The sequence below is a fragment of the Bombus flavifrons genome, chromosome 8, assembly GCF_040668555.2.
Source record: "Bombus flavifrons isolate JBK064 chromosome 8, iyBomFlav1_principal, whole genome shotgun sequence".
Lineage (NCBI taxonomy): Eukaryota > Metazoa > Arthropoda > Insecta > Hymenoptera > Apidae > Bombus > Bombus flavifrons.
The window spans coordinates 11323267-11350737 of record NC_138449.1 but is presented as its reverse complement, the minus strand read 5'-3'; the positions used below and the strand labels follow the sequence as shown (position 1 = coordinate 11350737).

The following is a 27471-nucleotide window of genomic DNA, read 5'->3' as shown; positions in this document are numbered from 1 at the left end:
AGTATGCTCGCGCCGCGGATACGCGCCGCACGTTCCTCGCTCGAGTCCTTGCATACAGTGAGCAAGCACACAGCACAGGGGTTCAACGACTACGCTAGCGACGTACTCGCATACTCGAGCCACTCGATCTTCCTATTACTTCCGATTTGTCACCGATCCGAACCCAGCCCAAAAGGATTTTGATTCACTCCGTTTGGCCGCGGCCGTAGGAACATGACATTCCACTGCTATCTCAAGGGAAACTCTGATTGTGAGGTCTCGCGCGTTAAACTTGCTCGGTGGTTGACCCTTGCCTCTCCTTCTAATCGTTTCGCGACCTGACACCTGTCATGACCGACTCTCGCCCAACGACTTGCCACTGCATTTACTCGTTTACCTCGTTCTATCCATTTAACTCGCTAAAATGAAAAGTTAGCTCGAAGAAGAAAATACTTATAAACGAAAGAACGGACAAAATTATCGTTTTATACCTCTTCGTACAAACAATATGGAAATAGAAAACTTTGGTGCGTCTGAACACGCGATGTTTGGATCATTATCCGTGGTAATGATTGAAAAATTAAAGGAATAACTTCGTTTCTTTTTTAACTAATCTGATCGACACGCAACTATCGCCAATGTTTCCATTATATTACGCGATTCTTAGTTTTTTAATCGATAACAAGAACACGAACGTTTAAAAAAAATTTGCAAATGCTCGAGCACGTTTCTAGATTTCGCTTATCTCAGAGGTAAAGTTACATAAGTACAATTGCAAGCACAGCACTGAAAGAATAATATCTATTTAGATAGAGAGAGAATGGGCGAGGCAGTCGATCGCTTTGTATTTCGATTCCCAAATGGCAAGATGGTGTTAAATTGGAAAAGCAAGGGAGGAGCGTCGCTGTAACGAGTCTCCGTTTTCGAAAAATATAACGCGTCGTTCAGCTCGCTATAATCTTTTATCTCGTGACAACTCGTTCGCGTTTTCTCTCCGCTCGAACGTCCACATCTTCGCCTTTTCTGCTTTTAGCGTGCAGCTCTGTATTCGTGGAGAACGTAAAATGACATCCTAATCGTGGATATCGGTGGATCCGGTGGATAGCGATCAAAATCGTGAAAGTGTACCGATTGGTGCGCCGACGTGCGAGTTTTCGCGCGGTGATGCAGGCTGCCTGATATAACGTGATCGCGTTGCAAAGAGAAACACTCGCGATCAAACGACGTTCGAGTCTTCCAGCAAATTAGAAGGTAAGCAAATATTTTAATATCCTCTTTCTCGTATCGGTACCTGAATTACCCGAGAGAATTCTTCACGTACTTTGGATCGTGTCAGTCGAAACCTACAAATACCTGGAAAGGTTGTGCATCGCGAAGAATTGACAAGATCGACGAAGAAACGATTTTCATCGATACACGATAGAGCTACTCGTAATGAAACACGAATGAACAACAGGTAAATGTAATCAGGCCATTAGGCTGATAAGCGCTCCGTGAAGTGTCTGCTTATCGGAACTCTAAGCTTTATTTGTAATTATATTTTACTTAAGTATGATTAACGCACTTCTTTGAAGATTAGTCGTTAAACGACTTGGATCTAACCAAGCGATAACGATAGGCGAAGCGGACAATCGTTGTTTCCTTATGAAAGATTCCTTCTTGATTGACACTAGAAAGATAGGCGATGCTCGAACGAACGCTGATAAAGAATAACTTAACACACAGTGAGCGCGTGTCCACTGACGTTCGTTTTCCGTAAACTGATCCGAACTACCCGCGCAACGCACAAGAGTGCAATAATTCGACGATAATATATGTATATATATATATATACATATATTATATATTATAATTATTATATATATATAATATATATATATAATATATATATATATAATTCTTGATATGTATAAACCTAATACAAATGCTTTATGTTTTTCCATGAACTGTGTTCAGTCACCGAACCGTGTTATTTTTATCGATGATTATCAAAATGATAATGAATGAAAGGTTAAACAGTTTGCTCATCGTTGTTGACGCGCCGTGATTGCATGCCCCACCTTGGTCACAATTTCTTGCAATCTCACCTGAATCCAATCACACGAATATCTCGACTCCTAACTAGTCGACACTGGTTTCGAGCGGTTTCCATCGATTGCTTGGTATTTGTTGATCGCGAGATCCACACGACGATAAGTCAGTTAGTTTTGCAATCGTAGCATAAATAGTTTCGACGCGCGATCTGACCTATGATCGTAAAACGACGGTACGTTAGGGACGCGGAGCGCGGCCGCTCCGAACCTGTCAGCTAAAATGGAAAAACCTGCCTCGAAAACTAGCTGTTTGGACAAAAATTAGCGAAGCGCTGCAAAGAGCGAGCAAACAGACAACGCGGTATCAATTTCTCAATGCAAACGTTTGTGAATTACGCGAGAATTGATTGCGTCTATTTAATCGGCACGCGTGGCCACGCTCACACGCTCCATTTTCTTTTCAAATATCACCTATCTATCTCGAAAGTGGAAAAGACGTCACGAGAATATGAAAAGAGGGAAAGTTGGTCGTTCGCGAAGGGGAAAAGGAATTACTTGGGACATCTGGGAAGTCGAGAAACTCGTAAGTCGATTCTCCCGCATCGTTCACGCGAAAACTCCACCGGGTCATCTGTGTCACGAGACGGAATTGGTAAAATTTGTGAGTCGTGAAACAAAGTTGCGCACGTTCAAACGATCTTTCGGAGAGCACAATATTGAAGTATTACCTGAGTGGAGTTGACTTATCAGCGTTAGCTGTGCGTATGAGAAACAGCAAATGACCGATGACTACTAGCAAACTATGCGATAACTGGCTGACTAACGTTCCTCGACTGCCACTGACCTTCGTCGACGGTAAGCCCTTGGAACACAAACACACATCGGTGTCAGCTGGTCGTAAACAGTCGATCGGCGATCATCGCGCTGCTTGGACATACGTAAACGTGCGTATAAGCTACGTAACGAGTGTGAGAGTGGGCGCGCGAGTGTGATCAACCGGCGCAGACCGCGATTCCGCTGTCTGTCTAGCAGCCTGCCGTGCCAACGTGCCTTCGTGCCAGCACCGTGCTACCGTACCAGAAAGTGTCTCATCGAGAGTGTATCACGCCCACATTGGCGTTTCTATTTCCACGTTACTCGAATTCGGCCATGAGGACCGCCGTCTGACCGATCGCCATCCAACTACTTAACCCCACCGTCGTTCATCCGCTCCGATCGTAGCCATCGTATCATCGCAGCTTCCTCGCTCGAGTATCGGAGGAAGAAACACCGGATCATGAACTCTAACGCCTTCGGGTACGATTCGAGGTAACCACATTTATCCTTGGTTCGATTTACAAGGAATTGGAGGCGCGTATATAAGTACGATGTAAATTTCCAACGACCTTGAACATGCAACAACTCGCGCCTTTCTCAACAATTTGTGACATAATGAAAACGATCAAGAAGCATTAGATTCGAGTTATTTGACTCTGGAAACAGAAAACGCGAAGACATTGATTCGCATAATGAAAGAACAGTGTTGTTCTCTCGAACGTAACTTCTTGATTAAAGGAACAAAAATGATGGCACGGAGGTGCACTTTAACCTCGACGTTACTCAATACGATAGATAGGATCTTTATCGATGATTGTGCAAGGCCGAATTTTTAGGTACATAGATTATTTTTATCGGCTCGTTTAAATGCCGAAAGCATTAGACGCTTCCCCTTTATCGTAGTTCTGTAAATGAAAATTCCTCGTCGTATCTATTAGCGTTTGTCGATAGCGTTCTTTCCACATTCCTTAGCATATTTGTACTTGTTTCCGTAAACCCAAGTGATACCAGCCTCAAACACTTTTCCATTTGTTACCGCGTTAAATAAAGTGACTATACTTTAAAAGCTTTGATTTATCTGTTATCGGTATTATCGCGGTCCATTTTTCATTTTACTCGACTTTGTATCGCTGTACATCGTCATTGGATTTTTCATGCATATTGGTCTGCAAAATTATACAAAAACAATACACTGCAATATCTATCCGTCTATTTTCGTTCACACGCGATTAACAAATTGTACTTTAAACAGAATCTTCTGAACTAACGTTTTATGCGATCTCACACCGGCAAGCATATCGATATAAAATAAAGCAAACAGCGAACGAAAAAAGCAGACGAAAATACATACGAAAGAACTTGAAGAAACTAATTGTTCAGGCGATATGTCACGCTATATGGTTGGTATTGAGAACGAGGTGATTCCGAGCCGTAGTTCGCAATAGTCGAATACGAAGCGCCAAACACGTACATGTATCGCGACACTGTATATACCTATTATTTTCTATTATTTCCGCCGTAGTTTTCCAAGTTTAACATGATAGTCGGTACCACCTTGCATGTTACTATGCTCTTGCAAGTGATACGCGTAATACGCTACATTGCGAAATTTTCTTCGCAGCTCGCCAACGCGCGAGAATAATTTCAATGTTAAAGCGCATCGCTGCTTTTCCGGAACAATGTCATTCTAACGATCTGGTAGTCCAACTACGGTCATTACAATGAGCACTATATACGACGAAGAGACTCCGATGACTTTTTCACTGCGTATATACATATACATGTATACGTCTGTTTGGATCTCGGTTTAGAAATTGATCGAAATTCAAATGATCGTGTCGTCTCTTGGCAGAGAGCCTGCATCGATCGCGATTCTCCTCGGATCTTACGAACCGAGCGACTCATAGCCGACTTGGTCGTCGATTGTTTTGGCGATGACTACCCGTAACTGACGATTATTTCGATCGTTATACTTTTACGTTTCAATTATACAGACCGATATCCGCGCGAGCGGCACAACTTTGTCCCAGACGATAACCGTTGGTCGAATTACAAAAAATAACGTATCGCAAGGACTTTTTCATTTGACGTTGTTATCGCTCGTTAATGCATTCCATTGACCGGTCTGATGAACCTTTCCGTTGCTTAGCAATCGTGGATTTCGTGCGCTTTTAGCATCGGCCATCGCACGCGTTTCATTCGCCAGCATTTCGAATTTGTCGCGTGCATCGATCAGTTGACGCTTGGCTTTGGTGGAACTTCAAAAATACGAGAAATTTTGGAAACCGGAGAGTCGGTAGATCTTTGAAAGTATGAATCGTCGTATTTCCCGTCTTTTCGTATCGACGAACACCAGATTGACCTCCAACAATTAAAGAATTATCGTGTGCTGCCCTCGTTTATTATGCCACTCTCCCTTCGTCGAAGCGGCATACGAGATCGTCTATTATGTAAAACTACATGTATATGTATGTATACACATAGGTGGGACGTAGATAATCATAACCCGGTAATTATCCACTTGACGGCTGGTAATCCTCGGCTGACTGTTTGACGTTTGTCGCGATCTTGACATTCCGGCAATCGGCCTCGATTAGAGGAAGCTTCTTCGAATGCTTTGGCTTCGTTACACCGAAAATCTGATCGATTCTCGCGGCCCTACTATCTCGCGTATTTGGTGAACGCGTTTCCTCGCATCCCACGATACGAAACTTCCACGAACGTTCGTGCTTCGTGGAAATTTAATCAGACGAAGGAGCAGAGAAACCGGTTACGAATTGCGCATCTTCGTTTTACGATTGTATTAAAATGCAACTTGCATCCGTGATAATACGTTTATTGTATTCGTAGTCAAAGATATTATGAATATTCGCTAGGATCGACTGCCACCAATGCCTCGCAGTGATTCAAAGGATTTCTGACGATATAATGATATTAATAGTAAAATAGATCATAATTATATCGTAAAATATATCATATATTAACAGATCATAAACTAATTATATGTGTACATAACACGACAATCATATAAACATAGTTTAAAAATACAAAAGCGATATCAAACCGCTATCTACACCGCAAGATTACACAAGCTGCATTGCAACAAAGAGATATTTCCGGCAAAAAAGTCGAAGCAGTCAGCAAAGCAATTTGCACAATTAAGAATACGGTGCAACGGGCCCGAACAACCGTATCCTGAACGTACATTGTTAATATAAAAAATATTATTTGTCCTATATTGTTAACAATGCACTTCAACCTCCTTCCCTCGATCTATACTCTCCGACTTTCCCGTTTGAGAACGTCGTTTACTCGTCCAAAGCAAAGAGAAAATACGAAGGCAAACGTACGGTAAAAACGGAATAATCGATTGCATTTGTACATATAGTTTTTCCGGTAACAAATTCTCCTTCACGATTAACTATTGTCATATATGTACATCTTTATGTGTTTTTCAATGGCCCTTTATTAATCGTTGCGTTCATCGCTTGTTTTTACAGCGATGTTGATGTAATTTATTATTATTTATGATTATACGTAAGTTACTACAAAAAACAGAAAATAAGTTATTACACGTCTTCTGATCGCGAAATGAGATCGTGTAGCATCGTATGAAATCGGATAGATCGTTAAGTTTCTTGTATAGCGCGAAACATTCACGATCCGCTCGTAAATTCTTGTCTCCTGGTCAATGTCGTTCGGAACGTTGTCATCATGTTCGTTGCAATTATTACCCTTAGCGAACGTGCTGGTTTCACGTAGTAGACGGCATCGTATCGGCAAAAGAGCCGCGTTTTTGCGATGCTTTATTACACGAGATACACGTACGACACACTCCGAGCTAATCTGCTTTGACATAGCAATCAGGTTGTGTCTATAATCGCACGTGTCAACCGATTGCGCGTCTCGCGTGACAGCCATTCACGATCTTCGTGCAACTATTACCTACGTTAGAATTTCGCTCGTTAGTATCGTCGATGGAAAAACAAGAGTCGCTTCAAACTGACGGATGTCACACGTTTTCATCTATCTACCACGAAGATGACGCGTCTACGAGAAACGAAGCACGAGAGATACAAAGTCAATCGTGTGCAGCAGAAACACTCAGAACTCCTGCCATTGTTTCGAGAATACATCGTCGAGCATTGTCAACGTTTATCAGGATTAGAGTTCTCGTCGTGCGTAATTAAAAATGCAACGAAGTATGGACCCTGAGGAAATATCTGACAGCTATGATTCATCGTGAGTGCTCGTATTTGAAAAATAGGCGACCAAATTTGCTGGAAATCGCTACGCGTAAAGATTCGATAGCAAGTAAGCGAGAAGAGGGAAATAAGAGAACGCGTGCGTGCTCGCGCTGCAACACGAACAAAGTACTTCCTGTCGAGGAAGTTTAATTATTATAAAATCGCGTGTGCATCGCCAGTAACCGCAAGCAGACGACCGTCCCCGCGTTACTTCGCAATCCCACGCGCGTTTTTCCTTCATAAGCGTCGTTGAAAGACGAGAATTCGGGGCAACGATTTACACGTTATCGGTACTTTTGTCGAGAGTCGGATATATTCACGCGTCGCTACCGCAGCGGACGAGTCGCTATCGTATTCGTGCGAACATCTGTTCACCTCGATAACGAGCCCACGAAATACATATCTTTGAACGCGTCGCTGCTACTGCGGCGAACGAAGGTAAATCGTTCGCGGAGTATCGAGGCTGTCGAATTGAAACAAAACAACCTTCCAACCTTCGTAGAACCACTTTGTTAAAAATTGTTGTAATTTCACAAAGAATCAGAAAAATTATCTTAACCATTCGATGATTACACGTGTGCGTTTGATTTATTTTTTAGACCGTGGATGCAGCCAGGTATCGGAGGCGGAGGTGGCGCGGCCCACGTAGGTGGGACAGGTGACGACGAGGCTCCGAAAGATCCCGGTGTTCGGATCACTCATCAATCTTACACCGAGAAAGACTTCGAAGGTATCGAAATTTCTTCCATTTATATTCTGATCTTCTTAAAAGATTCCGGCCGATATCGAAAGCAGCTTTCGCACCTTTATGTTTCTTTGCGATTTAATCGGGCCATCGATGTCTACCGTTCCAGCGTAGGTCAGCTGGATATACGAATCTGGCTTCGGTGTTTGCTCATAGAACGCGTTGCCGGTGCTTCGAAAATCGTTATTCCGTTTAGCAATGTCGCGATCTTCTCGTGTGCGTTGAACGTCGGGCTCGAGGTCACCTGTCCCCGTGCGATCTTGAACCGTCGACATTCCACAGACGAACAAATCGATTCGGATTATCCGGCTGACTCGTAACTATTCGCATCGACCGACGTAAATTGATCTAGCCACGGTAATAGAGCGGGTGTAAAAGGTTTAAGAAACGTGGAGATGGAAAGAGGCAACGGGATTATAAAGGTCTGTCGGTCGTCGGCCAAAGATAGGGGAGACACCGAGTGTCCTCGACCGATAGAGAAAAGATCGCGGTGAATTTCTCTTTCTGTTATGCTCGATAGGATTTTTATTATCGATAATCGTAGGAATGTCGTGGAACGTCGACTCGAGAGCCACTGACGCGAGTTCTCTTTCATCTGCTTCCAGGTCACAGAGCGCACACGGTATATGTGGGCGTGCATCTACCAGGCGAAAGGAGACATCGTCGTCATCACAAGCACCATCATTCTCAACGTCAGTTGGGAACAAGCAGTACCGATAAGGAGAATGTCGACAACGATAGGCCCAGTAAGTTTTCTCCTCGTTTGCGTTTCTGCTTCGTACGCACCCTCGTTCGCTTTCTACCCTCCGTTAGATCTTTTCCTGTGTCGCGTCGCAGCCCCAATTGTTCTAAATCGGCTACTTATCGGACCGCGTTCCAGCTAAAGGGTTGCCCGTGTTTTTTTCCTCGCAACTAACATTTCCCTACACAGTTGGTTAATCCATAAAATTAAAACCGCGACGGATCCACGCCCATCGTTTCGGTAAAACGATCGATCGGTTAACGCGCCGTGCCGCACCGCGCCGTCCCAAACTGAGAGAACCAACCTAATCTCGTCTCTTCCGAATCCGTATCATGTGTTTCCCTTTCGGTAAAGAACGACTGACGCTCTCCGACGTAATCGATAACCACCGCGAATAGAAACGGGAGACAAATGTCTCTTGTAGGTCACGAGTTTTCGAGACTAAAGTAGCCTCGATGCTACTACATCGAACTTAGTTAATCGCTCTCGTGCGGCTTCAAAAAGATCTACTATTATAGTTGGCTGAAGAAAGGCACTTCAAGTCAAGATACGAAAGGCTGGAAATTCTCACCAACTTCTTCGTTCGCTTGATTTTCACCGATCCGTGGAGATACAGACGTTTCGAGGAACCAGCCGCGAAAAGTTTCTGACGCTGTGCCACGTCGTTAAGATCGCGGAACATCGCGAGAAAAGCCGTTCGCGTGCTTTCGCACGGCTATTGTCGAAAATAAAAAAACGAAACAGCGTCGCTACTAGCGGATGCTGAAACGGTTCTTTCGTCTGATGTACGCGCGCGTTCATACGGACCGTAACACTTTGAAAACTACTCCGACGGTTGGTTCATATCCATTAGCGGTGTCGTGTCGTTCAAGTAGCTACCGCAGAACGCGCGGCTAAACGTTACATGGTATGTTGCACTTTGCGGCATTATTGAACGATATGTGGCAACCAGCCAACCACTTGTCACGACTTCTCTGGCTGTTCACCCTATCTTTGGCACACTGAATATAAGAAGGTGACCGATATCGGGTTCTGACAAGGGTTTCCAGCCCTTGTCTCGCGAGATACTTCGCGTCCATTCCTTGTTCTTCCTACAAGAAGCTGGGAAAAAATGTTGGTAACAAATTCTTATAGAAACGCATTCACGTATAAGTATGATTCGCGTTTGGATAATACTAGATCGTTGGTCTGGAAACGTGTTATCCTCCTAAAGATGCTGGCCGCAGTTCCTCGATCAACGTTTAATTTCTTCGTCCCGATAAAATAGATTTATTTATATATTCATTTGATAAACCTATGATTCTATGCTCAACACAGTCGTTTAATCTCTATCGACGTTATTTGAATGTATATCGAAGCTATGACTCGCGTTTTCTTCCCTTCTTCCCTTCACCCGTGTCACCTGCAAGCGACATTTTTAATTTCGTCCAAGAGAAGCTATTTATGTCGCAAACCTTCTGGCGAATATCAGCCACCTGGCTCCAGGTAATTTCTCGTTGATTCGACGAGATGGCCACGTTTCGAGGTAGAGAAGCCACGCGGAAACACTCTTGTACGATGTGTCGAGTCACCGTGAAAAACGAAACTATGAAAGAGTAATTGGGCGAAATTCGTAGTTGATCGACGAACTAGCGTCAATGTTTGTTGTATCGTTGACGTTTCAGGACAATTGCTGATGACTCGAAGGAGTCGACTATCTAATATCTGCGATCCCGACGGCGAGATGATACGTAAGCTAAAATACACGTAACTGAATTCTATGTATTCTCGGACACACTTACCAAAGAGATCATTCGTACGTGAAGATGAAGATGGCTTGAAAATTCCATTTCCCCGAACTTTCAGTGTTCGCTTAATCGTTCAGGCACATTTAAAAAATGTAAGAGAAAGAGTCGACGATTTAAAGAAACAACGAAGAGCAATTATACCTGAGGATCTCGTCAAGGCTGCCGTAATCGCTCCGGCAATTTGGCGAGTTATTACGTTCGATTAGATTCGTAATTTGTACTCACGTTGTAGCATGATCCAGCTCGAAGAAGATTAATATTTATCAGATCAAATCGTTATATGTACGATATAATGACTCACGACTTGTTACACTATTTATTGCTGTTACATAAAGAGTGCTGCATTCGTTTGCGTGACGCGATTGCGTTAATGTAGATTATCTTTACGTAGATATTCCGCGAACCAAAAAGATTGAATTTTCTTACGGCCAGCGAAACGAAACAATAATTTGTAATAATCCTAATCGGATACAACCATACGAATGGTCTCGTTAGATATTTTCCGATATGACACTCGACTCTACTTGCGATTACATGCATCACTATAGAACAGCTTGCGATAATTCGAAAAAAAAAAAAAAAATACATTTCTAACACTTTTCTTAAGCGTGTGCATGTGTCGTTTGTCATTATGCACGCAATATTTGCGTTGATCATTCTGCACTGCTCGATCTGATACTAGCATACTTTTGCTCTCAGAGTGCCTCGCATTTTCGAAGGTGAACTTATCAGCTCTCTTTTCGCAAACTCCACTTTTCTTCCCTACTATTTAACGATGTACGCACAACATTCTTTCGTTGTTCCTACAAACAATGCACTTGAACTGGCTGAAAACATCGTTTATTGCACTGAGACACAGTTATAAGATACATACGTACCAAAAGTCATTCGATATTCATTTGAAGGTGGTTGGAGGTCATATCGATATCATCCGAAGGTCGTTCCATCATATCAATGTCATTACAAGATCTTTCATAGTCATCTCAAGGTCGTTTTGTCATTCGAAGGCCGTACAAAGATCATTCGAAGCGTCACGTGAAAGTCATTTGACGGAGATGGTTTTGAAACCGCTCAAAATCATATCATATAGCGATCACCTATTTGTTTCAGATCATCGTAAGGTTATTCGGAGTTCACCCTAGGTCATTTCAATCGACTTTAAAAAATTACAAGTAGCTGAAACATCTCGATATGGTGTTTTATCAGACGTGTTCTCTTTCTCTGTTTTATATAATGTATACATAAAATGTTCCGTTGTTCCGTTTGTTCTTTTACCAAACGACAAGAAGCCTGATGGTTCACGAAGCACGTCTGAAATTACAGTTACGCCGCCAGCCCAGAGGGTGCAGTTTATTCTGGGCGAGGAAGTCGGGGACGATGCACACGAGTCCCACCCCCTCTTCTCCGAGATGGAGGAGCTCGTCAAGGATGGTGACGAGATGGAATGGAAGGAAACGGCCAGGTAGTCGCAGCTCCTTAGAACCTTTTATTCTCGGCAATGACGAAATTCTTCCTCGATATCGGACAAATATAATATTTATCTTGACATTTTCCATTCAGGTGGATTAAGTTCGAGGAAGACGTGGAGGAGGGTGGAAATAGGTGGAGCAAACCTCACGTAGCGACGCTCTCGCTGCACGCTCTCTTCGAGTTGAGGAGCCTGCTGTTAAATGGAACTGTGATGTTGGACATGGAGGCAGCGAGTTTGGAACAAATCGCCGATTTGGTACTCGATAACATGATCAACAAGGGCTCCTTGCCGATCGAGGCGAGGGAAAAGGTATGGATGGAGGCTCGTGACCAGACTCTATCTCTCTCTCTCTCTCTCTGGCTTATGAAATGTTTAAGCGCAAGTTTTAACGAGAAAGCTATTTGGAATACAGGTCAGGGAAGCTCTTCTGGTGAGGCATCGGCATCAACACGAAAGACGCAAGGATAACAACATGTCCAGGCTACCAATTATCAGATCTTTGGCCGAAATAGGTCGAAATCATTCCTCTTCGAAGAGTAAGTTCGCCATCATGCATTTTCGATTAGATCATTCGATGTTACCTGAGAAAAAGGATATTAATATTTAGCTATCGCGCGTGCGGTCATTTGAAACAAAACACGTTCCTTCGATTATCCCGATTCGATCAAGCGTATACCTCTTTTTGAGCTCTAAATATTTTCTGCACTTTATTTCTTTTCCCTTTTGCGAAAAATTTAATTTGTTTAAAATATTTATCTGTTATATTATTTGTTTACTCGACATTATGCCAAACATGTTGAACGAGAAATTGGAGAAATGTAAATGGTATGTGAGTGGGGTCGAAAATATCCGGCAGCACTTTAGACCTTTCAAAATTTCCTCACACTAAACGCGTGCAACACGCTCGACATTTTCAGATTCCGACTGTACTTGTGGTTTGCATGCGTTGTTGACGTCAGATTTACAGGAGCGTCGCGACGCTAGGGACGCCTACGCTCCCTCCGTCGCTCGCAGTAGCAGTTGCCCGAATTCGAATACGGCTCTGCTTTCGAAAGAAGCGAAAGATCTGAAAGGACCGTACCTTCTAGTTCCAGGTATAACGTAGGCCAGACTAAGGCTAAGCAGCCTCGATTGCCTTGGGTTACGGTGCTTTCGCAGCTTTCTACATCCCTTTGTTCTCATTGTCTAACAGTATTCAACCCTTCTCTACGAATAACGTTTTAACCCGCTATTAAACATTAACCTTTATTCACGAATAATTTGTATAAACGTGCACGCAAGATTCGATTCGTTTTCATTTTGCGTAAAAATTCGTCAGTATGGTGTATAGTGGCTACATGTGGCTACATGGATAATAAGTCCATCGACTTCGCCTGAATCGATCGTGGTACGAATATTTACACTTGTTTCTTATTTTTCAATCAGACGAATTCGGCATTCCCCACGTGGTCGGATTCACAGCATGGTTCGCGATGTGTCAACTAAAAGGTTAGACTGTCAGGTGGTTATTGTTCTTATAAATTTTAATCGATAGAGCACAAATCAGTGTCTTTCGTACTCTCGTCTACTTGGTAATTTTCTGCATTTCGTTGTCTCTTTCCCCCTCTGTCTCTTTTTTTCCACTTTCTCGTATATATTCTAGAACCGCAATAATGTAATATTTCCTGACATATATTTCCGTATCGATTATGCATCGTCTCCCACTATTCGTTTTCCCGTGAACTTCTCGATGTTCTACAGTAATTAAATATTGCACAGAGCGCGTTCATTATCGGTCGGTCTCGCAAAAGCGGCTCGGAAGGACGCTCGTGTCTGGCGAGTGTCAGCCGTTACTACTGCGACCGTGACGCGACACAGATACACGGGATTCCAAGCAATTCTTTTCACGTTCTCCTGAGATAGAAGCGATTCGAAGGAAGTGCACGATCGCGGGAACGCATAGGTGAACCTTCACAGTACTAATCAGGAGGCATGATCTCTCTAATTGTATAATATGCACGTGACTCAATGTATACTTTAACTACTCGATATACTTTGTACTAGTAACTGTCATACTTATAATCGACTAACGTCTGCCTTTTCAGCGTTCCAACTAATCTTCCTCTCCTGTCTATGCGATTTTGTATTATTTCCCCTAAACGATAAACGATTACGATCTCGCGAACGAGTTGCGAGTTGGAGCGAGTTTCGCTCGGTAGGCAACCGTTGGCGAAACGTAGTGCACTGAATGAATATGGGATTTCCTTCCTCCTTGGGTCCTTCCTCTGTAAATAAAGAACGATCCTGGTGTGTGTTTCATGCTCATTTTTAGTGGAGGAATCGAATTCTGCCCCGGCGATCGCCGGCGCTACAAGTCACGGCAGTGGGCCAGCGCTGAATGCCGGTAGCCGCTTCCTTGCCATACCCGGTAATCCCGGTAAACTGCTTTACTGTGCTTGGCACTTTTCTTATTTTTTAACATATTAGAGAACCCTCTCGTCGCCGTAAATTTCCCGTAGCAAACTATACAACGCTATAATCATATCAACTCTCAACACGAAAGTCTGAACGACGAGAGAGTATCACGAGTTGTCGGAATCCCGAGTCGAACGAACGCTCCGCGATCATCGAGGTTGAAACGACGATGTTTAAAATAACACCTCTATCGGCAAACGATTATTGAGGGCAAGTGGGAACACGGAAAACAAAATCGACTCCGTCCTCGAGTGGCCGCAGCTATGTGGTCAATTTATCGGAAAAGTTTACCGTATTGGTTACCGTTCGAAAGGATTGAGTTACGTGTTCCTGATATTTAACGAAAGTTCTACGTGCTTCTGCACGGAGAATCTTCGAATTGAAAATTAACGTTCGCGTTAAAAAAGGAAAAACAGAAGTAATTCCGATCTACGACGTAATCTCTTCGTTCTTCGTTGACTCGCGAAGTCTCTATTATCAGATTCCCGCAACTCGGAAACGCTTTCGACACGTGAACGTGGGCCGCAACTATCTAACTTTTAGCGGTGCTGGATAGAGGTGGTAATTGAGAGGAAACGGAAAAATATGTAGCTCCTCGATTACATTGCCCACGCGACTTCTCGTTGTAATTTACCTTGGGAAGACGCAGTAGGCGGTAAGCTAGATTTCTTTCAGGCCAAGAACCAGGCACCAACGGGATGGATCGAAGTCCAAGCAGCGTGTCAATTAGCCGGAATCACAGTTCGTCCGCCTTAGAAAACGGAGACGCAAATCACAAGGTTCGTAGACTTTAACGATCTCATCCATCATAATCAGACCGTGCGCAGAAATGTTTCTTTATGGTCTTTTCACCAGGGTAATACTCATTTTATGCGGAAAATACCAGCTGGAGCCGAGGCGAGCAACATTCTCGTAGGAGAAGTCGATTTTTTAGATAAAACACTGTCAGCCTTTATTCGACTAAGCCAGGCGGGAATAATGGGTGACTTAACGGAAGTTCCTGTGCCAACAAGATTTATATTTGTCCTGCTCGGACCTACGGTAAGATTCGTTTGAAATCTAGACGAAAGCACTTTGTCGATGAGTAAAGCGATTTCAGTTGGAATATCAATTGTAGCGTGCATCGCTAACAGAGCATCAATTGTGTATACCTATCGGGCAGACGTGGATTCTCGGGTAACTCGATGAAAAGCTCCTTTCGCGTAATTAACGTTTTAACGAAGCAATTGTCTACTCTGATTGCCTGGACTATTCTCGATCTCGAAAGAGCGATATACAAACCGATTTTTACCTAGTTTCGGTGAGAGCTTGATTTTTTCCAATGATTTGTCGCGTTTCTTTTTCATCAGCGAACGTTTTATCTTTAATTTATCGACCACAGTGAATCTTCAGATGACTGAAGCGATCCATTTCAATCCACTAGACTAGATGAAACGACTTCGAAGCATTTTTGCATTGTACACAATTCTAATCCTTTAGCTTCAATATATTTTTCTTTGTGTTGTAAGCTTTCGCCAATCTTTGCTACAGAATCAGTAAATTAATCTGCTTAATCTCGACATAATGAACGGATTCATTTCTTTAATCGATCACTCACCGATGTTTCATTTTAAATCTATTTTAGGGAGGCATTCTGCTCGAATTGAAATCTTTGAAATAAGGTATAGCTAATGGTTATTTTCTAATAATATTTATATTTATATAATGATCTCAAAGGAGTGGTAAACGTGTTGACATCTACCGATCGTCAAACAGGTCAAGCCAATATTTATAAACAGTTGCATGTAATGGGAATGGGTTCATTTAGATGACAAAAAATATTATAAAACTTCTCAGAATGTTAATTTATTCGCTATACTCTGAGATTATTCATTGTTAGCATGTATACAAATACTATGACAACAAATATAAATAACGGAATAAATACAGCTATAAAACAAGCTCGAAATAATTAATACTTTTTTATTCTGATATAGATTCATGAACATTGACAATTAACCAGTATTAGCCAATCAATAATAAAATCATTTTTTACATACAAGTGTTTCGTTTATCGATACTGATTCAATTCGTTAGATGGTCTATAGGAGATTCAGTCGCTCATATTGAAACGGTCTGTCAAAAATATTTAAAAATAAAATTCAAAGTACAGAATCACCATAAATATATTATCCATGTATGCAATGTATTTTTATGTATAATTGTTGAAATATTATGAATACGTATGAAATATAGCGAGAAGAAAACTCGTGCACTCGTCGTAATAGGTTCACGCTACACAAGTTGTCATGCCAGGATCACGTTTTACATGAACAATCGTACGTCCAAATGTCTGTATACTAAAAATGCTACTTCTAATTCTACGTTATAACATATTTTACACATTCTTGCACTGTCTGTAGGTTTAATGTTTTGTGATTTTATATTCATAAATTTTCTACACTTTCTTTCACGGATTTTATTGCTTGCAATACCCTGAATATCATTATCTTGAGAACTCGATTGTGGATTGCTTTCTGTTTCTTTTCTTCCCTCTGTTTCTACGTTTGTAGACTGTATGTATGTATATAGGTGATTATAACCTCTCGCTGATATTTAAATCCTACTACTATAATACATCTGACACCATGTACCTTATCTAAACATTGTGACAGTGTAGGAAGTGGAGACAGGCGGAGCAAACTGAGTTATCTCTTGCCCCCTCCTTCCCGTAACATTCTGACAATCAACTTCTCAACTCCTTATTATACTTTCTTAAATAATGTTTGTAAATAAAACAGCAATAGCTAAGTTGTTTGAGGCTTGGATTCCTAACCGAAAGTTCTGAGTTTCGAATCCTCGACTTTCAATTAATTTTCAGCATCTTCTGCAGCTCTTCGCAATCTATTCGTAGTTGGTACACTGTGTTTATTGCAGTGTGCGGTCCTCTAATGATTCGGAATACTCAGGATGCTCAGGATGATCATCCACCTGTGGGTGGGTGTTTGATGTTAGGGTTTCTCCGCAGATCTCCTCCAACTGTTTAACATTAATGAAAAGTAAAAGAGCAAACAAATTTGGGTAGATTCATGTGCATTGTGTCTTTTCTCCCATTTTCCAAAAGAACACGCTACTATCATTGGTATCTCTTCATCTTCTGGAGAAGTTAACTACACATATTTATAAGATTTATGTCAGAAAACAATGCACATGAATTTACCCTATTTTATTTGATTTTTATTTTTTATTGAAGGACATGTCAAGTAGTTTCTAACTTAGAATCTATTCTGTTTTTCTTCTTAACATTTATTCTCAGTTACCACTTGGTTTGTTCTTTGCAAAAATCATCTTGTGTCCCAATCTTGTAAACTATCTCTTCTAAGTGTTCCTTCGTTTGTGGCATAGATTTTGGCCATGTTGCAAATGCATGTGGTCTAGCATTGTAACCAGCATAACCAGGATATACTAGTTCCTTAGTCCTTCGCAGACTTAAACAGCAAAGTTTAGCTGTGACTGATGGTTCTAATTTCATTGAGAAGTTATGGTTATCAGGACTAGATGTAGGTAATTATTTATAAATACATTTCTACAATTATACGTATATCTGCACTTCTTGGTAATGGCGGTATAACTGCTGGATCCACTCCAATTAGTACATTAGCACAATTAAATTTGCGAATAAAGACCTTCTATCCAATACCATACCTTTACTTGACATTCGAAACATGTCACTTTATCACCTTCGCTTATGTAATAGAATCCTACAGCTGCAAATTTTTTAGGTCCAATGTATGGTATATGTTAATTTTCAAAACTCTGAAACCTTGCTGCTTCAAAACGGTAATCAATATTATCTATTTCTTCACACGAATGTTGCAGCAACTGGCGATGATAAATATACATTTGCTCGAAGGTTTGAAGTTTGAAACGTTTCCAAAGTCCAGCGTTTTATGATACAAATCATCTTATTTGAGTTATCGTTAAAAGTGTTTTCAAACCTATTTACAAAAAATTGCAATCGCCAAATAAAATATTATTAAAATATTATTAACTTACAATCGTGTTTTCTACAGTAAGCAATAAGTATCTTCCATAGTTTCAGTCTCATTTTATCAATGGTAAGGTTTACTTTCAATTCCATATAATAGAATTGCGCAACGTATGAAATGTGCATATTTAAATAGATGCCGCGTTGAATGTATAGTCGTGCTCTATATTTATGAAACATGTCACCCGTATTTGATAAAAAAGAAGGAATAGGAGCAGTTCTAAGTTCGCTAGATGATTGCAATGTCGTTATGATTCGCGAATGACGGAGTATCACGAACTTTTCTTAACACATAACGTTGAAATGACACAGCCTACGCATCGCACGTGAACGAGAAATTCCGACAACTTCCTTTTTCTCTCGATTCTTAGTTGTTTCGTGCGTAATAAGTTCGTTTATTTGTATCTGGCATTCCTTCTTTATCTATCCTGAACATTCACAATTTCCTTTAACCATAACATACACTTTGTTTGCATCGTAGGGTGGAATCACAGGTTTCCACGAGATTGGCCGTGCCATGGCTACGCTGATGTCCGACGAGGTCTTCCACGACGTAGCGTACAAGGCCAAGAACAGAAATCATCTACTTGCAGGAATCGACGAGTTTTTAGACGCTGTTACGGTTCTACCGCCAGGAGAATGGGACCCTGCGATCAGAATAGAACCGCCTGCTGCTATTCCTTCGCAGGTAAAATATACATGAGAAATCATTCGCAAATCGAGAATTTTATATTTTCATAATCAAGCATATCGATCGATTTGCTCAGGATGTAAGGAAGCGACCAAAAGAAGAGAAACCGAAGGAAGACCCAGACGACGAAGCAGACGAGCAAAAGTTGAGAGAAGAATCCGGTCTCTCGAGAACTGGCAGGCTTTTCGGTGGCTTGGTAAACGACATAAAGAGAAAAGTTCCGTTTTATTTTTCCGACTTCAAGGACGCGTTAGCTCTTCAATGCGTAGCCTCTTTCATCTTCCTGTATTTTGCCTGCCTCTCGCCTATAATTACATTCGGTGGTTTGCTGAGCGAAGCCACAGGCAAAAATATGGCCGCCATGGAGTCGCTCGTTTCCGGTTTCGTTTGCGGCATCGGATATGGATTTTTCTCTGGTCAACCTCTCACCATTCTCGGTTCCACCGGCCCGGTCTTAGTCTTCGAAACGATAGTCTACGAATTTTGCAAGTGAGTAGGTTCTTACGACGTAAGAGGTTTCGTGGATAACGTAAAAGTATATCGTTATGTTCGTAGGAAATCAGATTGGAACTACATGTCGTTCCGCTTCTGGATCGGCTCGTGGATAACACTGATTCTGGTAATCCTCGTGGCCATCGACGCTAGCGCTTTCGTGTGCTACATCACGCGGTTCACGGAGGAAAACTTCGCCACTCTGATCGCGTTTATCTTCATTTACAAGGTACGTGACCGATATTCTCATCTCGAACAACAGGAAAAGTAAGTTTCACTCGCAAAGAATCCGTTTTCGTTACCTACGTGAATCTTAATTGCGCAACAGTGTCCTTCTGCTGCGATACGGGTTAATTGGATATGGTGTAACTGTATGTGCTTCGCGAATCGCACAATCAGCGAAATCACAGACATCTGGGTCACGAATCGCAGTGTACGCGTCTAATCGAAGCGTTTTAAGCGGGCTTCGAAACCGTGAGCCGAAAGTTCGATCGACCTCGATCTTGACTAGAGAGTGGCAACGACAATCGAACGTTCTTAAGCTTTAATTTAATTCGTCAGCTTTTAATCGAGAGTATTCGGAGAGGAAATTGACTAAAGATTCGCGTGTTTCAGGCCATCGAAAACGTATTGTCCATCGGCAAAAAGTATCCTATAAATACTCATGCGAACGAACCGTTCAACTACGAGTGTTGGTGCAAGCCGCCGAATGGCAGCCTACCGTCTAGCTACGACAACATTAATTGGACGGCGCTCGATCAAAAAACATGCCAGGTTAGTTGAACGTCAACGTCGAACTACTCGTTAGCCGAAATTACAAACTGCAGCGGCACCTTCATCTTAAGACTGACTCGATACAGCGTTATATCACTGATGAGGAGATGTCGTTAACTTTCTTTCAGAGTTACAACGGCACGCTGGTGGGCGATGGTTGCAACCTACCGCACTACATACCCGATGTGTTCCTCATGTCAATTATACTATTCATGGGCACATTCTTGCTATCCGTCGAGCTCAAAGATTTCAAGAACGCTCTCTTCTTTCCATCAAAGGTAGTATTACATCGATCGTCGTTAGCCGCGTGGAAAATAAAAATCGGTAAAAGCTACCGATCAAAGTCTCATTGGTCGCGCGTACCATACAGGTCAGACAGGTGGTCAGTGATTTTGCGGTGATCATCGCGATATTTTCGATGAGCACGCTCGACCATTTCGTGAATATTCCAACGCCCAAGCTCGAAGTACCGGAGGAATTCAAACCGACGTTGGCCGGTCGGGGATGGATGATCTGGCCTTTTCAAAGCAATCCATGGTGGAGCGCCATCGTCGCGTGTCTGCCAGCTCTCTTAGGCACTATACTGATTTTTATGGATCAACAAATTACAGCCGTGATAGTCAATAGGAAAGAGAACAAATTAAAGGCAAGTGTCTACTCCTCGTTTGAAAAGCGATCGAAAAGTTGGCAGAAAGGCATCGATAAAGTGTATCGTTCGTGTTTAGAAAGGATGCGGCTATCATTTGGATCTGTTCGTCCTTGCGATCCTGATAGAAATTTGCTCGGTGATGGGACTGCCCTGGTTCGTCGCGGCAACGGTGCTCTCGATCAATCACGTGAATTCGTTGAAGCTGGAATCGGAATGTGCCGCGCCAGGTGAAAAACCGCAGTTCCTCGGTGTCCGCGAACAGCGTGTTACACACATTTTAATTTTTTTGATGATCGGCTGCTCGGTTCTGCTCACGCCAATGCTGAGACACATACCGATGCCGGTGCTGTTTGGAGTTTTCCTCTACATGGGAGTTGCTTCGTTGAAGGGACTTCAATTTTTCGACAGAATTTTAATCATGCTGATGCCGGTTAAATACCAACCTGACTATATGTTCCTTCGGCAGGTAAAATAATTAACAGCTAATGGTTCGTGCGTTGCTCAGAAACGATCACATCTTTCATAATCCACTAATCGTAAACTGTCGTAGGTACCACTGAAACGCGTTCATCTGTTTACAACGATACAGTTGACTTGTTTAGCCTGCTTGTGGATTATCAAATCTTTCAGCAGCACCTCCATCCTGTTTCCTTTGATGGTTAGTCGTTTATCAAATGATAATAAATTAAGATAACATCGTTTCTCAAACAAACGATATTTTATACAGTTGGTGGTGATGATTGGGATACGAAAGTCCTTAGACTTGTTGTTCACTCAACGCGAGTTAAAGATCTTGGACGATGTAATGCCGGAACCAAGCAGGAAACACGCCGAAGATCTACGACAACTGGAGAGCGGCGAGGTTAGCACCGTGAGACGAGTACTAAATATCATCATTGGTCGTAAATAGCACAAAAAAAGTGATCGCGTGGCGAATATTTGCCCCGTGGTCACGGTAACTGTCGGCGATTACGATGAACCCGTGTTTTGCCGGAAACGCAGCGAACGACGCGATATATTAACGAACGATCATTTGCACGTGGTCTAAATTTTGCTGCACGTGTTCTAGCAAACAGTCCTCCTCGACGTCGTTTTATCGCTGTATCCGATCTATCCGGTCTTTATCGTTCTATCCGATCGAAGCAATAATAATAATAATAATAATAATAATAATAATAATAATAATAATAATAATAATAATAATAATAATAATAATTTGCCATTAAACGTGCCTGAACAACGAGAATGGCTCGCACCAAAATTGAAGAAAACAAAAAAATGTATTCGGTGGTTTCGTAAACGTTTTCGACCAAAATAATTTTCGCACAACTGTGCGTGCCAAAATACTCCGACCAGTATTAATTACATGTAATAGTTGTTTCTTCGAATAATATATAGCATTTTGGACACGACTGTTTTAAAACATAGATAAATTTGTTATCGTAGTTGAATTACATAGATTTGTAGGTAATTGCATATTTACTAAAAGTATACCATCGAAAGATTCGTAAACACGATAATAGTAACATTGCTTACCTTTTGTCGGCCTACGAGATTTTATTAATACGCGGACGAATCTTCTTTTTGTTTTTTTAATTGAATTTACGAAACATCGTTACCAGTTCGTGACAACACACGCAAAACTATAACGATGCCAATGTTTCGACAAGCATTTGACACACATGTATCCGCTCGATGTATCGTCAAACACAGATTGCCTACCTAAACATATGAAAATACATTATTGTTTAAGAACACACACAAATCTCTATGTAATCCCAACTCTTCCTTACGAAGCATTTACCGACACGTTTGACACATAGCACACGAGTCAAACACGCTCCGTTTGCATGCAATCCTAAATTCCCGACACGTGTAAGATACTAGACTACACATCAGATCAGATGGACCTTCGGCATCGAACAGAAACCTTTCCTCGCTGTTCTCGCGTATAGTATCCGTCTTTTTATCAGATATATATTATTTCCAAGCACAAGATCCAAACACCATAACTTAAATACGCAGTTAAGGAGACACACGCGTTTTTTTGTGGGGAAAAAAGAGGGAGAGAAAAAGGTAAAAAGATAAAATTCTCTCAGAAAATCGGACAATCAGGGGAAAGTCGATGTGGAAATGAAAGAATGCCAGAGACATAAAGGTACCAGTGGTCGTCGAATCCTGCGGCTGTCATCGGTACGTGACTATAAGCGCACGTCCATAGTTCCTCGGCCTCGAGAATAATTGTAACATTTGTATCTACCTTCCTGCTGAAGATCACACCTTTATTACGCTGAACTTCAGACGTCGTGCACTGCGATATAACAAATTTGATCACGATCGCGATCGCGGTAACGATGGCATAGACTCCGTCCATCGTTCCAGCGATTCGTTCTATCGATACTGTCATTCTGGTATCATTAATAAGCAACAAAACAATTGAGGTGATTCGGCTCTGCACGAGTCACGAAGGCTACTTTTCCACGCGATACCTGCTCGTTCTCAGCCGAATGCAAGTTTCATTTTCTGTCTTTTCTTTTTTTTTCCTTTTCCAGCTCGGACGATGCTAACCGAAATACCGCTTTCCTTTTATACCCAAATCCACCGTTCTTCGAGGTCTGTGGAGTACGGTAGTGCCGAGAGTTTTGCCGAGTTCAATGCATGGCTTGGTTTATTTTCTTTTCCGAGACCAACGAGAATCAAGCGCAAAGCTGAGTTTACGATTTGTCCCTTAGGAACAGAACGAGTCTATGGCATACGGACCGTCGGGAAACATACAGATTTCGTTAGCGAACGGCAACATTATGAAGATCCCAATGGCGAGCATCAATATCAGCGAAGAGGTGAATAAAACCGGGATTTGGCAACAAGTGAACGAAGGCAACGAGAAAACGAAACAAGTGAAACTTATCAAGTACGTGTAGTCGATTAGGATGTAGATAGAGTAACGACGTGAAAACGACGTTGTTAACTTGGCTGGAATTTAGCGCGGGAAAGCAGAAGAAGCACTCGAAGAAGGAAAACCTGTTGATGGCTGACGAGACTACGAGGCTGACTACGATGACCGAAGAGGACGAAGATGACAGTGGAATCTCTATCAAGGTGACAAACGTAAATGACTCTAAATTCTAACCACCACCACGATCACCAAACTGATAAATCACATGGCAAGTCACACAGCAAGAGCACCAATACACCGGCATGCAACATACCCCCTGTACGCTACTGTGAGTAAGAATATAAAAGGGGGCTGCACGGAACCCTCGGAGTCGTCTTAGATAGATCCGTCCTTAGGAACAACGACGACTCTGATAGAGAAGAAGACCTACTTTCGCATCCATTCTCGATTGTATCCGATGCATAGTTAAGTTGCAGCATGCAGTGTTCGCCAATAAGTATGAAAATAGAAAGCAACAGAAAAGATATCAGTGGACTTGATTTTCTTTCTATATGTCCAATTATCACGATAGAATCGAGCAAAATTTAATTTTTGCATGTGTTGAATCTTATTGTTCGCACTTTCATATTTGATCTATCACTTGCACGCATTTTTCGATAGTCGAGTGTAATTTTTCGTATCCATCCGTGGATAAGAGAAATTGCGGAGCGATATTATCCGTTGCGATAACGTAATTACCGTGATATATAGTTTTTACAACCGTAACGAGTGGTTGAGTTCGATCGTCGGAACGAATAATTGTCATCGTGGCTCATTCAAAGATTTCTATGTACGTAGATGCTTGTTTGAAACGATTGGCTTCTCGTTAATGCGCTTCGCGAAATTATGCGGAATGTTTGATTTAATCGTTTCAGGTAGACTTGATACGATCGAAGGAAAGCATCAGCCCGTTAACGATTAACGGCACTACTTCGGCCGAGACTTCTGTCTAACAAAAACAACGCTACATTGGGAACGAACGCTCGCGATCATCTTTGAACGATCACTCGATCTTTGAACGATTCCGAAGATTCTGTTTTCCTTTAGTTCCAATTTAAACGGTACAAAGCACGTTTTGATTTTCCTCGTACGCGTTATCGTCCAGTCATGGTAAACGCGATCATAGTGGTCAGGAACACTCGAGAAAAGTTATTACAAGGACAATATTTTATAGGAAATGGAATTGCACGCGAGATTATCTAATTTCATCGCGTTGTAGCTTGGACGAGTGCAATTAACAAACGCCACTGACGGATACCTAGATGTAGATGTCGTGAACCTTTTATTCGTAAAAAAGGAAGAAAGAAGAAACGCACACATCATTGAAACTTAAAGTAGAGCGATCTAGATTTAAGATTGGATTTGTTGATAAATCGACGCGTGAATTGTCATCGCTGGATCTCGAATCTATTCTTGTCAGTGCGCAATAACGTATACTTGTAATCTAGCGATTATATGGATTAAGTAGTTTGTGCCCATAGAAAGTACGCCAAGAAAACCCCTTTGGATATATCGACGTTTCCTTCGAGGGATGTCTCGCAAAGAAGCTTGACCGATACGCGTCGTCGATCGTAGAGAAAGCGCCGAAAAGGTCGGTATTACCCCCCAGTGACGAGACTCATTCTTCACCAACGCTCATGCAACATTAACAACATTCCTTTAGCACGATTGGATTTTATTAAAATTGTTCGAGTTTCCAATACACGTCAGATACCGGCCAACAGCGACAATATATTCATTATACGGTAAATGTACAGCATCTTTTTTACGCTGAAAATAGGAAAATTCGATTGCGTGGAAGAAAATTCGTACGCAAGGATATTAGAGAAGAGTTTTCCATGTTTTTTATCGAAATTTTAGCACGACTGAATTTCCATGCGTAACGCCGTCCCTTGAAGGATGTCCTTTTCGTTCGAAAAAAAGGAATAATGAGATTTTTAACGTACTGCAGTCTTTCAGAACATTGCGCGGATCGTTACACGAATAAGCTGTTATTTCTCCTTCTTCGCCGGTTTTCAACCGACACAGACACGGAAACGAACCGATTGGTGCGAGAATATTAGAAGAGAATAATTTCATACGATATTTTTCAAGCGACACGTTATCAGATTATTACACGTTGGAATAAACCTCCGAGGATTTGCAAGTCCGCTCGAGAACTGCGTGATAAGTTCGTCGATAAATGAGATTAGGTCTTCGTATTTAGTGAGAAGATGAGATAGTAGCACTATAGATTAATAATAAAGAGAGGTAAGAGGCATTAATAGGCCTCCACCTGTATATACAACATATATTGGAACATCTCTATCGATATATGTATTATACATACAGCAAAGTACGATACGAAGCAGCCGTTCGTCTTGATGTTACGTGTGTTTGTATAAATTTAAGAAAGATATCCGCTCGCAGATCTATACACGCTCGCAATGGGAAAGAAATTATAGAAGCGCATGCGAGCGTACTCGATCCCGTTTCAGACACATGTTTGCCATAAGCTAACGGGCTACGATCGTCATTATAGTATTTTAAATGGTTGTGATTAGAATTTTGAACATTTTATGGATGATGTGTAAGTACTTCCTAGTGAAAGAACAGTGATTTCAATAATTTTGTAAATCTTACGCGACGTAAACAAAATTCTGCTTTAAAAGGTTCGCGTAACAAATTATAATAACAGAGCAGTGAATGCGCGTGATACGGTATTCCGCTATATTTTCAATTTACATATTTTTTAAAAATCGCGAACACATTTGCTGCAACTTTTTACAAAGATATCCCGAGAGTGTGCCGCGCCATGTTTAGAAGACCTAGTTTCCTGTCCAACGTATCTATTTGCAACGGAATACCGTTAATGATAAAAATGGATACCGAAGTTGAAAGCGTAGAAATTTATTTTAGGTACTGAAATAGAATTTTGTTACGAGCAATAAGTTCAGCGTATATACGCGGAGTTGTTTATCCTCGCATAACATCGCATCGAACATCATTCAATTTTCATCATGAATAAAAGTGTACGTAACAAATAACTTCCTTAATGATTAACTGTAGTTCGTATAAAGAATATACACACTTTGGACACTTGCTCCGGTGGTCATAAATGTTTGTATATATACGAACAAACGAGGAAACTCATTGCGAGCAACAATGTATATAATCAGTTGCAATCATATAATTCGCTGCCATGCATGCAATCGATGTATTAGTCCTCCTTAACGGAATTGCTGATAAATCCTGATGAAAAAAGAAAAAGAAACAAATACAATATTGATTACCCACAAAAATCATTTTTCTCGATTTATTTTCATTTTACATGTTTACCCAATGCTTGTAAGCTTCGATCATAAAATGCAGAAGTGAGTTCTTATTCACGTCCTACATCAATTTCCTAAGCATCCTCTCTTTTCTATTATTTCTAGGTTTTCAACGACGAGAAACAATATCCAATATTCGAAATGACGTTATTTTTACGATGATCATTGCATGCAATTGCAGGGGTAAACATCTGGAACCGAAGTCGCCACTTGAAATTGAATCAGAGTTACCATACACGTAGTCACTGTACTCGATATCTAATAACAAGAAACAAATATCAAAACAGGTGACTACTTACTATATTCTAGCAGAAATTA

General features: G+C 41.6%; 1 protein-coding gene across 20 annotated transcripts; it reads left to right on the top strand.

Moving 5' to 3' along the window:
• On the top strand, positions 1 to 27467 carry Ndae1 (Na[+]-driven anion exchanger 1). Of its 20 annotated transcripts, XM_069118761.1 has the most exons (24): positions 2187 to 3320; positions 7675 to 7805; positions 8426 to 8566; positions 10227 to 10292; positions 11673 to 11811; positions 11910 to 12129; positions 12233 to 12356; positions 12738 to 12914; positions 13246 to 13308; positions 14132 to 14236; positions 14950 to 15053; positions 15130 to 15315; positions 18783 to 18989; positions 19069 to 19481; positions 19548 to 19713; positions 20100 to 20258; positions 20387 to 20536; positions 20629 to 20904; positions 20984 to 21373; positions 21458 to 21565; positions 21635 to 21769; positions 23640 to 23818; positions 23892 to 24006; positions 24718 to 27051. In XM_069118761.1, exons 1-24 carry the CDS (start codon positions 3289 to 3291, stop codon positions 24793 to 24795), a joined length of 3864 nt encoding a protein of 1287 aa, XP_068974862.1. In that variant the 5' UTR covers positions 2187 to 3288; the 3' UTR covers positions 24796 to 27051. The 20 variants fall into 20 exon arrangements, 19 of the variants coding, with proteins under 19 accessions (XP_068974847.1, XP_068974848.1, XP_068974851.1 ...); XM_069118746.1 differs by lacking the exons at positions 2187 to 3320; positions 13246 to 13308; positions 14132 to 14236 and adding exons at positions 1 to 250; positions 1013 to 1230 and having other exon boundaries at positions 23892 to 24015; positions 24718 to 27048; XM_069118747.1 differs by lacking the exons at positions 2187 to 3320; positions 13246 to 13308; positions 14132 to 14236 and adding exons at positions 1 to 255; positions 1013 to 1230 and having other exon boundaries at positions 23892 to 24015; positions 24718 to 27048.
• Positions 27468 to 27471: the final 4 nt, after the last annotated feature.

Excerpts from the sequence above, each read along its gene's own strand:
- Ndae1 (XM_069118761.1), top strand. The coding sequence starts at position 3,289 with ATGAACTCTAACGCCTTCGGGTACGATTCGAG. Across the intron at positions 7,806-8,425 it reads CACCGAGAAAGACTTCGAAG|GTCACAGAGCGCACACGGTA; the intron begins GTATCGAAATTT and ends ATCTGCTTCCAG. Across the intron at positions 15,316-18,782 it reads TTGTCCTGCTCGGACCTACG|GGTGGAATCACAGGTTTCCA; the intron begins GTAAGATTCGTT and ends TTTGCATCGTAG.